Raw genomic sequence first — 12485 nt, 5'->3', positions numbered from 1 at the left:
ACCCAGAGGAAGGAGCCCATGGGTTGGAACTCTGGAAAGGAACTCGGAGAAGGGTGGATAGAGCGCCCAGGTGACAGACATTACGAGCCAGCCCGAGGGAGGGGCGGGGCTGGCGGCGAGGGGCGGGGCTCCGGGAGGCCGGGTCCTCCCGTGGGCGGGGTCTCCAGCAGCCGGCGGCGGGCTGGGCGTCTACTTCTGGGCGGGGATCATGTCATCGATGGACTGGCCCTTCTCCAGTTTCTTCTCCATCTCCACCATGAGCTTCACACCATCCACCACCAGCTGCACCTGCTCCACCTCGGACGAGCCCAGCCGATCGGCGTTGGAGATGTCGAACACGGCGCCCACGGCAGCCGTGTCCACGCCGCCTGCGGGAGCGGGACCCAGGCCGTGAGGAGCGCGGGGAGGGCGGGGAGGGCGCCCCGTGCCAGCTGCAGGGCCACCTGCACGCGGAGCTCCTTAACGCGGGGCACGCGGGCGGCTGACGCAGGGCAGCCACCCCGCCCCTCACCCACCAACATAAAATGCAGCGAGGTAGGGAAGTAAGAGCGTGCTCGGGAGCCGGGCTGCCCGGGGTCGTAGCCTCATCACACCCCATCCGCGTACAGATGGGGAAACGGAGGCCTCGGGGGATAACAGGAATGCAACATGTCTATACAGAACCTTGCCGCTGTCATACTAACGCCCCCGAGACAGACGTGCCGATGTCCGTTTTTACAGCAAAGAGGCTCCCGGAGGGGCGGCCCCCTCCGGGCCCGGAACTCGCCGGGGACACCCCCGCCCTTCCTCCGCCGCCCCGCCCGCCAGGGTGCGCGCGGGGCCGCACCTGTGCCCCGCTTCTGCAGCCGCAGGCGGGTGAGGATCTCCTCGAACTTGGCGTGCTTGCTCAGGTTCGCCAGCTTCACGTGCACGCCTCCACGCAGCCCAGTGCCCAGGTTGGAGGGGCAGGTGAGCACGTAGCCCAGGTGCTCGTTCCACATGAAGGGGTGGCCGGCTTTCTTAAAGATCTCCTCAATCTGGGGCGGGGAGAGAGGACCGGAGGTCGGGACCAGCCGGCACCCCCAGATTCACCCACAGACGGCGGTGGGTGGAGGCCGGGTCCCGGGGGCGGAGCTGCAGCGCGGGGGGCGGGGCTGGCGACGCTGCTGGAGCTGCCCCCGGGGCGGGGCTTGAGGGCTCTGGAGGCGGGGTCTCGGAGGTTGGCCCGCCCTGGCACTGGGTGCGGCCGGCTGGGGGCGGGGCCTTGGAAGGGGGGCGCGAGAGTGGGAGGTCCGAGGGGGAGGGCACACACCCACCTTCTGCAGCCCCACGCAGAAGCGACGGAAAACCTCCTTCATGTTCCCCCCCTTCTCCATGGAGATGACGCGGAGGTGGTCCTCCTCGTTCACCCACACCAGGAAGCTCTTGTTGTCATTGTGCCTAGGGTGGGGCGCGGGAGGAGGACAGGGAGTCAGCTCCGCGGGGACCCCATTCCCCACCAAACACAAACTCCCCGCTGCCGGAGGAAGAGGGTCTCGGGCCTGGGGTGAGTGGCATGGGCTTTCTCGCAGAACCTTAAACCTGTACTTGGGAGGCTGAGACAGGAAGATCGCGGGTTTGAGGGTCTGAGTTGGCAACGTAGCAAGACTCAGCAATCTAGCAAGACCCTGTTTCAAAACAAAAAATAAATAAAAGAGCTAGATCCCAGTACTTGGGAGGCTGAGGTAGGAGGATCACAGGCTGTGGCCAGCCTCAGCTTCTTAGTGAAACTCTGTTTCAAAGTAAAAAATAAAATAGGGCTGGAGGCTTAGTTCAGAGGAAAGAAAAAAAAGGAAAGGAAAAATAAATAATAAAGCCGGGCATCGTGGAGCATGCTTGTAATCCCAGTACTTGGGAGGCTGAGGCAGGAGGATCACAAGTTTGCGGTCAGCCTCAGCTACTTAGGCCCTCTGCAACTTAGATCCTGTTTTAAAGCAAAGAATAAAGCTGGGCGTGGTGGCACATGCTTGTAATCCCAGCATTCGGGAGGCGGAGACCTGAAGATCGCCCTTTGTGGACAGTCTCAGCTACTTAAGTCCTCCCCAACTTGGTCCTGTTTCAAAAAATGAAGAATAAAAAATAGAGCAGGGGATGCTCGGAGGTCAAATGCCCCTGGGTTCCATCCCCAGACCCACAAAAATAATAAATAAATAAATACATGAATAAATACATAAATAAAACAAAGAATAAAATATCAGACTGGGGGTATAGCTTGGAGGTAAAATGCCCCTGGGTTCAATCCCCAGAACCACACACAAAAAGTGTAACTAGCAGATAGTAATAAAGATAATACTAATGACCAAGATGTGCAGAACATTTGTCTACACCATGCACTGATTTAGAAACTTTACATAAATTAGTTCATTTAGTCCCCACAAAAATTCCAAGAGCTATAAGCATTGTGATCCCTGTTTTATAGGTGGGGAACTGGGATAAGAAGAAGGAAAATAATTTACTCAGGGTCACAGAGTTGAATGGATTTTTCTTTTCTCTCTCTCTCTCTCTCTCTCTCTCTCTCTCTCTCTCTCTCTCTCTCTCTCTCTCTCTCTGTGTGTGTGTGTGTGTTACTGGAGATTGAACCTAGACATACTCAACCTCCAAGCCACATCCCCAGTGTTGGTTTTTTTTGTTTGTTTTGTTTTTGGTGGTACTGGGGGTAGAACTCAGAGGCTTTCTACCTCCAGGCTACACTCACAGACCTTTTTTATATTTTATTTGGAAACAGGGTCTCACTAAGTTGCTGAGAGGCTCACTAAGTAGCTGAGGCTGGCTTTGAACCTTTACGATCCTCCTGTCTCAGCCTCCCAAGCGCTGGGATTACAAGCGTGCGCCACCACGCCCAGCTATTCTTTATTTTGAAATGTTCTCAGTGAGTTGCAAAGGGCCTCGCTAAGTAACTGAGGCTGTCCATGAACCATGATCCTCCTGTCTCAGCCTCCCAAATGCTGGGATTACAAACATGCACCACCATGCCTGGCTCAAGTCTATAGATTCTATTTATTCATTTATTTACTTATTGTGGTACTGGGTATTGAACTCAGGGGCATTCTACCTTCAAGCTATACCCACAGCCCAATTTTTTTTTTCAGTGTTGGGGATTAAACCCAGAGGGGATTCTACTCCTAGCCACATCCCCAACCCGATTTTTTTATTCTTTTTTTTTTTCTTATTCTTTTTTTTTTTTTTTTTGTGGTACTGGGGTTCCTGGAAGCCCTTCTACCTCCGGGCTACACTCCCAGACCTATTTTATATTTTTGAAACAGGGTCTCTTACGCCAGCGCGGCTGGCTTCGAACCTGCGCGATCCTCCTGTCTCCGCCTCCCAAGCGCGGGGATTACAAGCGTGCACCACCACGCCCAGCTCTTATTCTTTATTTTGAAACAACGTCACTAAGCTGCAGAAGGCCTCACTAAGTAGCTGAGGCTAACTTCGAACCCGCATCCTCCTGTGTCAGCCTCCCAAGTACTGAGAATTATAAGCATGCACCACCACGCCTGGCCAGATTTTATCTTTTATTTGGAATCAGGGTCTCGCTGAGTTGCCAACAGCCTCACGAAATTGCTGAGACTGGCTTTGAACCTGTGATCCTCCTGTCTCAGCCTCCCCAATACTAGGATTACAGGTGTGCGCCACCTGACCTGGCACAAAGTCCTTACTTTCTTAACTGTACTTTTCTGGTACAAGTTTCCTAAAATAAGATACAGCACCACAGGTAGGTGGGGACAAGCACAATTGTGGTCTGGGCTTTGATGGAGGGGTCGGGGGCGTCACTGGGGACTGGAAGAAGCGAGGGGAACGGGAAGCCCGGGGACAGGGAGCTCACCAGATGCCGCGGGCGTCGGGCCAGTCGCGGGCCATGCCTGAAGCCAGCAGCAGTGGGGACACGGGCTTGTCGAACAGGAAGTGGTCGTCGATGAGCTGCTGCTGCTCCTGCTCCGTCATGCCCTTCAGAGGGTAGTACTTCCCCTTGAACTCGCCCGTCAGGCTGTTGAGGGCTGAGGGAGCACCCGAGGGACCGGTCAGCCGCCTGCCCACTTCAGCCCGGGTATGAAGAAGGCCCAAGGTCCCCACCCTGCTGCCCCTGACGGGACTTCGCCCGGGGATGCCCTAGAGACACCTAAACGCGGCGTCTAATCCCCAACTCACCACCTGTGCCCCAGGTCCTTTCCTCCCCATCTGACCAAGGCTGCCTTCCAAGCCACCCACCAGTGACACCTGCTCCCACTAGTTGGTAGGACACATGGCCAGAGCCTCAGGGATTTGGGGAGCCATCCAAATAAAGCAATAAAGCATGTTATCTGTCATATTTGTCATATGTATAAAATATGTGTACAAGGAATAGTCTTTTTGGCAGTACTGAGGATGGAACCCAGGGGCCTTCTACCTCTGAGCTATATCCCCAGCCCTATTTTTTTTTTTTTTTTTTTTTTTTTTGGTACTGGGGATGGAACCCAGGGGCATTCTACCTCCAAGCTACACCCCCAGCCCTAATTTTTCATTCTTTATTTTGAAACAGGGTCTCACCGAGTTGCAAAGGGCCTCACTAAGTAGCTGAAGCTGGCAGTGAACTGCGATCCTCCTGTCTCAGCCTCCCAAATGCTGGGATTATAAACCTGCACCACCATGCCTGGCTCATTTTATTCTTTATTTTGAAACAAGGTCTCACTAAGTTGCAGAAGGCCTCACTAAGTAGCTGAGGCTGTCCACTAACCAAACCTTGATCCTCATGTCTCAGCCTCCCAAGTACTGGGATTACAAACTTGGGCTACCACACCTGGATTTTATTTTTTATTTATTTATTTATTTATTTTTATTTTTTGGTGGTACTGGGGTTCCTGGAAGCCCTTCTACCTCCGGGCTACACTCCCAGACCTATTTTTTACATTTTTATTTGGAAACAGGGTCTCCTAAGCCAGCGCTCGCGGCTGGCTTCGAACCTGCACGATCTTCCTGTCTCTGCCTCCCAAGCGCGGGGATTACAAGCCTGCGCCACCACGCCCGGCATGCCCGGCCACACCTGGCCTTTATACATTACTTATATAAATTGTATATTATGTTACATGTAACATGTAATAATAACTAATGTATAACATATATATTGTCAATCTTGTGTGTGGTACTGGGGATAGAACCCAAACACATTCTACCTCTGAGCTACACCCCTTGCCCTATTTTTGTTTTGTTTTATTTTATTTGAGGTACTGGAGATGGAACCCAGGGGCATTCTACCGCTAAGCTACAACCCCAGTCCTATTTTTTTATTTTTTATTTTGAAACAGGGTCTCACTGAGTTGCAGAGGGCCTCACTAAGGAGCCGAGGCTGTCCACAAACCGCGATCCTCCAGTCTCAGTCTCCCAAATGCTGGGATTACAAGCGTGTGCCACCGCGCCCAGCTTTTAGTTTTATTTTGAAACAAAGTCTCTCTAGGTTGCTGAGAGTCTCACTACTTGCTGAGGCTGTCCTTGAACCTGGGATCCTCCTGTCCTGCAGGTTTGAGAACAGCTTCAGCAGTGTATAGTGAGGCTCTCAGCAACCTACTGAGATTGTTTCATAACCAAAACTACCCTGAGATTTCACCTAACTCCAACTAGAATGGCCATCATTCAAAACACAAACAACAACAGATGCTGGCGAGGATGTGGGGAAGTGGGAACTCTAAGACATTGTTGGTGGGATTGCAAATTAGTGCAACCACTTTGGAAAACAGTATGGAGGATCCTCAGAAGAATGGGAATAAATCTACCATTTGACCCAGCAATACCACTTCTGGGTATCTACCCAAAAGAAAGGAAACCAGCCGGGCGTGGTGGCGCACGCTTGTAATCCCCGCGCTTGGGAGGCGGAGACAGGAGGATCGCGCAGGTTCGAAGCCAGCCGTGCGCGCTGGCTTAGGAGACCCTGTTTCCAAATAAAAATGTAAAAATAGGTCTGGGAGTGTAGCCCGGAGGTAGAAGGGCTCCAGGAACCCCAGTACCCCCCCCAAAAAAAAGAAAGGAAACCGAACTACCAAACTAATGCATGTGTATCTATGTTCATAGCTGCACAATTCACCATAGCCAAACTATGGAAACAGCCAAGATGTCCATCAACAGATGAATGGATTACAAAACTGTGGGACATGTACACAATGGAATTTTACTCGGCCATAAAAAAAAAAATACAATTGCGGTATTTTCAGGGAAATGGATGGATCTTGAGGACATTATGCTAATGTCCTCAAGTGAGATTGTTGAGATGAATGAGATTAATGTCCTGCTAGTGAGATTAGTCAGTCACAAAAATTAAGGAATCGGATGCTTTCCCTAATATGTGAAAGCTAGGGTGAAAGGGGTCTTAGGAGGAACTCCAGGTGAAGAAAGAGATCCTATAGAGGAGCAAATAAGGCAACCTGACTGTGGGGATGGGAGGTGGGAGAGGGAAACGCTTTAAAGCACACGATATAATTATTCATACCGAAGTCAACCACTAAACCAAGCATGGGAGGAAGTGAGGTGGGGACTGGGTGGGGGCTGGCTGGGTGAGGTGTGCATTTATGCCTACACAAGTTTTTTACCCCTTTATAATGTATAAATACAATGCACCAATAAAAATAAATAAATAAAGCCCAAGCGTGAGGATGCACACCTATAATCCCAGTACTTGGGAAGCTGAGACAGGAGGATTGCAGGTTGGAGGACAGCCTCAGCAAATAGACTTTCATCGTCCTGCTTCAAAATAAAAATAAAATAGGACTGGGGTGTAGTTCAGAGGTAGAATGCCCTTGGGTTCAATCCTCAGTAACACACACACATACATACATACATACATCATACATACATACATACATCATACATACATACATACTGGTACTGAGGATTGAACCCAAGGTGTTCTACAACTAACATACATCCTGAGCCCTGTTTTTATTTTTATTTTGTGGTACTGGGGATGGAACTCAGGGGCATTCTATCTCCGAGCTGCACCCCCAGCCCTATTTTTTATTCTTTATTTTGAAACAGGGTCTCACTGAGTTGCAAAGGGCCTCACTAAGTAGCTGAGGCTGGCAGTGAACTGTGATCCTCCTGTCTCAGCCTCCCAAATGCTGGGATTACAAGTGTGTGCCATGCCGGGCGTGGTGGCACAGGCTTGTAATCCCCGCGCTTGGGAGGCAGAGACAGGAGGATCATGCATGTTCAAAGCCAGCCGCGCACGCTGGTTTAGGAGACCCTGTTTCTAAATAAAAAATATAAAATAGGTCTGGAAGTGTAGCCCGGAGGTAGAAGAGCTTCCAGGAACCCCAGTACCACCAAAAAAAAAAAAAAAAAAAAAAAAAAAAAAAAAAAAATGTGCGCCACCACGCCTGGCTTTGTTTTTAGTTTTAGTTGTTATTTTTGTGTGTGTGTGATACTCAATCAAAACAAAAGCCTGGATTTTTTTTTTTATATCCAGACTATACCCCCAGTCTTATTTTATGTTTTATTTGAAAATAGGGAAGTTGTTGAGAGCCTTACTAAATAGCTGAGGCTAAGTCTGACCTGCGATCCTCCTGTCTCAGCCTCCCAAGTGCTGGGATTACAAGTGTGTGCAACCATGTCTGGCTTTAATTTTTATTTATTTTTTTGTGTGGTACTGGGGATTAAACCCAGGGACATTCTACCTCTGAGCTATACCTACACCCCCAGCCCTATTTTTTTTATTCTTTATTTTGAAACAGGGTCTCACTAAGTTGTGGAGGATCTCACTAAGTAGCTGAAGCTGGCTATGAACCTTTGATTCTCCTGTTTTAGCTTCCCAAGTACTAGAATTGCAAGCATGGGCCACCATGCCCAGCTTATTTTTAATATTTATTTATTTATTTATTTATTTATTTATTTATTGCGGGTCTGGGGGTGGAACCCAGAGGCATTTGACCTCCAAGCTATACCCCCTACCCAATTTTTTATTCTTTCTATCTCTCTTTTTTTTTTTTTTTTTTTTTGCGGGTCTGGGGATGGAACCCAGGGGCATTCGACCTCCGAGCTACACCCCCTGCCCTATTTTTTTTCTTATTCTTTAATTTGAAACCGGGTCTTACTGAGTTGCAGAGGGCCTCACTAAATAGCTGAGGCTGTCCGTGAACCGAGATCCTCCGGTCTCAGCCTCCAGAATGCTGGGATTACAAGCATGCGCCACCACACCCAGCTTATTTTTAATTTTTAAATTTAATTTAATTCTTGGCACTGGGGATTGAACCTAGGGATGTTGTACCTCTGAGCTATATCCCAGCCTTTTAGTTTTATTTATTTATTTATTTATTTACAGGACTGGGGATGGAACCGAGGGGCATTCTACCTCTGAACTACACCCCCAGCCCTATTTTTTATTCTTTATTTTGAAATAGGGTCTCACTGAGTTGTAAAGGGCCTATAGCTGAGGCTGTCTGTGAACCACCATCCTCCTGTCTCAGCCTCCCAAATGCTGGGATTACAAGCATTGCCATGACTCCCGGCTCCCAGCCTTTTTGTTTTAAACACAGTGTTGCTAAACCGAGCGTGAGGGTACATATTTGTAATCCCAGTATTTGGGAGGCTGAAACAGGAGGATCGGCAGTTCATGACCAGCCTCAGCAATGTAGGAAACCCTGAGCAACTTAGTGATACCCTGTTTCCAAATAAAAAATATAATAGAGTTGGAGTTATAGCTCAGAGCCAGAATGCCCATACGGGACTTCAGTCCCCAGTACCACAAAACCGACAGCAAAGAACCGGGTGTCGCTCAGTCTGTGAGGCACTAGCTGGCTTGCTGAGGCTGGTCTTGAACCTGTGGTCCTCCTGTCTCAGCACTGGGATTACAGGTGTGCTCCACTTCCCATGGCTAACCCCTCAATTGACCTGCCCACACACCTGAGGCCCAGGTAAGGGGCCATCCATCCTTCAACAAGTGCGGGCAGATGTCAGGCTCCCCCGCGGCTTGGGCAGCCCGGCCCAGGAGGCCTGCCGGGAGCACTCACCTTCCACGGAGAGCTTCTCCACCGCGCGGCGCTCGCCCCGGGAGCAGTGCGGGGGCAGCGTGTAGCCCTTGATGCTGCGCCCGGTGCGCACCCGGCTGCTGAGCACGTAGTTGGGGTCCAGGTCGTCTCCGCCCTGCAGAGCGGGAGAGTGTCCAGGAATCAGGGACGCGCAGACCCTCCCCAGGGATCCCAGATCCCCCAGCTGTGCTCCTCCCGGTCCTCTCCTCTGTGCTGCCCCCCACTCTCTCCAGTCTCTCCTTTCTCTAAATTGCAGAGATTCAGCCGGGGTGCGGTGGCGCACGCTTGTAATCCCAGTACTTGGGAGGCTGAGACAGGAGGATCTCAGGTTTGCAGCTGGCCCCAGTACCAAAAAAATAAAAATAAAAAATTGCTGAGGGCCTCACAAAGTTGCCGAGGCTGACCTTAAACCTGAGATCTTTCTGTCTCAGCCTCCCAAGTCCTGGGATTACTGGTGTGTGTCACCACACCCGGCTTGTCCCTCCCTTTTCTAATTCTGTGTCTCTGTCTATCACCCTCCTTCCCTCCCTCCCTGGTTTCTGCTTGTCTGTGTCTGTGTCCTTCTGTCCCTTTCTGGCTTTCCATCTCTCTCCGCCTCTCTCCGTCTGTCTCGGTGCACCTCTCCCTGTCTCCCTCCTCCGGGTCTCTCCATCCACCCCACCCCATCCCACCCCCGCACCCTGGGGCAGCTGACCTTGAGGTTTTCATGATTGAGGTCGGTCTTGTGCTTGTCCGTGGGTTTGTAGCCTCCGTGCCGGTCCTGGATGATGGGGTCGAAGAGATCCTTGAAAACCGTGTAGGACTCCTCGTCGCCGGCCACGCAGCCCACGGTCATGATGAAGGGGTGACCTGGGGGTCGGGTTCAGGTCAGAGGAGCTTCTCCCTGGCAAAGCAGGCCTAGCTCCTGCAGCCACGGCAGCTGAGTGTGTGTGTGTGTGTGTGTGTGTGTGTGTGTGTGTGTGTGTGTGTGTGTGTGATGTGTTGGTGGGGACTTGGTTCAAGACCGCTGCATAGGAACGAGGAGGCTGAGGGTTGGTAGGAATAGGGAGGGAGGCTGGGAGAGGTCAGGGTGGCCAGGACAGAACACTAGGGGCAGGCAAAGGAGAAAGGGGAGTCTTAGAACACGTATGAGATGCTAAAAAAAAAAAAACATTAGATTTTAGACCCTCAAATCGTGGCACTTTAACCTACAGTAATAATAAAAAGCTTGAAAGACCCATTGATGGGCTGAGGATGTAATCAGTGGTAGAGCTCTTGCCTAGTATGTGAAGGTCACAGGTTCAGTCCCCTGTACCACCAAAAATAACAATAAAAATAAATAAATAAAAGCTGGGTGCTGTGGCACACACCTGTAATCTCAGTATTTAGGAGGCTGGGACAGGAAGATTGCAGGTTCAAAGTCAGCCTCAGTTGAGGACAGCAAGGCTCTCAGCAATTCAGCAAGACCGTGCTTCTTTTTTCTTTTATCTTCTTTTTCCTATCCCCCCCCCCTCTCTGTGGTACTGGGTTCCTGGAAGCCCTTCTACCTCCGGGCTACACTCCCAGACCTATTTTTATACTTTTTTATTTGGAAACAGGGTCTCTTAAGCCAGTGAGGCTGGCTTTGAACCAGTGCGATCCTCCTGTCTCCACCTCCCAAGCGTGGGGATTACAAGCGTGCGCCACCGCGCCCGGCTTCTTTTCCTTTTTTGCACTAGAAATTGATCCTAAGGGCATTCTACCTCCTACCTATACACCCAGCACTATCTATCCATCTATTTATTTTTGTGGTACTAGGGATGGAACCCAGGGACATTCTACCTCTGAGTGACACCCCCAGCCCTATTTTTTTTTATTCCCTATATTTTATTCTTTATTTTGAAACAGGGTCTCACTGAGTTGCAGAGGGCCTCACTAAGTATCTGAGACTGTCCAAGACCTGCGATCCTCCTATCTCAACCTCCCAAATGCTGGGATTACAAGTGTCCGCCACCACACCCCAGTACCCAGTGCTATCTGTCTGTCTGTCTATTTATTTTTGTGGTACTGGGGATGGAACCCAGGGGCATTCTACCTCCAAGCTACACCCCCAGCCCTTTTTTATTATTATTCATTTTGAACCCAGGGTCTCACTGCTGGGCATGGTGGCACACACCTTTAATCCCAGCACCTGAGAGGCTGAGACTGGAGAATCACAGGTTCAAGGACAGCCTCAGTAACTTAGTGAGACTCTCAACGACCTAGCAAGACCCTGTTTCAAGACAAAACTTAAGCTGACCATGGTGGCACACGCTTGTAATCCCAGTCCTTGGGAGGTTGAAACAGGAGGATGGTAGGTTCCCGACCAGACTCAGCAACCTAGTGAAACCCTATTTCAAAATCATAAAATAGCCGGGCGTGGTGGCGCACGCTTGTAATCCCCGCGCTTGGGAGGCAGAGACAGGAGGATCGCGCAGGTTCGAAGCCAGCGGCGCGCGCTGGCTTAGGAGACCCTGTTTCCAAATAAAAATGTAAAAATAGGTTTGGGAGTGTAGCCCGGAGGTAGATGGGCTTCCAGGAACCCCAGTACCACAAAAAAAAAAAAAAAATCATAAAATAGGTCTGAGGGTGTAGCTCAGAGGCATAATGCCCCTGGGTTCGATCTCCAGGACCAAACCAAACAAAACAAAAGCCCTGGATATTTGTGGAGTCTGATGCTTTCCAACATTCTTGGGTGTGGTCCCCACTGTACAGATGGGGAGACTGAGACCTGTGGTCCCAGGACATACCTGGGTTGTCCACACCCGTCTGGATGACGTCATCCAGGGTGAAGCCCGAGGGGGTCTCCTTGTCCCGCAGCTTCTTGTAGAGATCAGGGGTCAGGACCTTGGCCATGTGGTTATTGTGCTTACTGAGGTCCGGGTACTCCTCCTCGGGCTTGTAGTTTAGCTTGAACTTGTTGTGGGTGTTACCGAACGGCATGGTGGCTGGGGACAGAAGCAAAGGGTACAAAGGAGACAAAAAGAAATGAGGAAATGCATGTATTTCCTTTATTTTGGGCACTGGGGATCGCTCCTCAAGGTATTCTACCTCCACACCACTGTTGCTTTGAAACAGGCTCTCACTAAGTTCTTGAGGGCCCCACCAAGTTACTGAGGCTGGCCTCTTACCTGTGATCCTCCTGTCTCAGCCTCCCAAGTACTGGGATTACAAGTATGTGTCATGCCTACCTTAAGATACAACTTTTTTTTTTTTTAGGTATTAGGGATGGAACCCAGGGGAATTCTACCTACCAGCTACACCCCCAGCCCTATTTTTTTATTCCTTAGTTGTTTTTTTTTTTTTTTTTTTTTGTGTGTGTGTGTGTGGTACTGAGGGTGGAATCCAAGGGCATTCTACCTCCAAGCTACACCCCCAGTCCTATTTTTTATTCTTTGTGTGTGTGTGTGTGGTACTGGAGATGGAACCCAGGGGCTTTCTACCTCTGGGCTACACTCCCAGACCTATTTTATTTTTTATTTT

The 12485-nt window shown here is 50.3% G+C and overlaps 1 protein-coding gene across 2 annotated transcripts; it reads right to left on the bottom strand.

Annotated features, from left to right (window-relative positions):
• Positions 1 to 189: 189 nt before the first annotated feature.
• On the bottom strand, positions 190 to 11945 carry CKM (creatine kinase, M-type; the record flags this gene model as incomplete). Of its 2 annotated transcripts, none has more annotated exons than XM_080702466.1 (7): positions 190 to 368; positions 827 to 1016; positions 1296 to 1419; positions 3842 to 4013; positions 8988 to 9213; positions 9667 to 9854; positions 11753 to 11945. In XM_080702466.1, 7 exons carry the CDS (start codon positions 11943 to 11945, stop codon positions 190 to 192), a joined length of 1272 nt encoding a protein of 423 aa, XP_080558592.1. The 2 variants fall into 2 exon arrangements, with proteins under 2 accessions (XP_080558592.1, XP_080558593.1); XM_080702467.1 differs by having other exon boundaries at positions 8988 to 9120; positions 9700 to 9854.
• Between the last annotated feature and the right edge of the window lie 540 nt (positions 11946 to 12485).

This window comes from Muscardinus avellanarius (genome assembly GCF_963383645.1).
Source record: "Muscardinus avellanarius genome assembly, chromosome: 10".
NCBI lineage: Eukaryota > Metazoa > Chordata > Mammalia > Rodentia > Gliridae > Muscardinus > Muscardinus avellanarius.
Note: the sequence above shows the minus strand (reverse complement) of the source record. Positions and strands in the feature narration are given on the sequence as shown.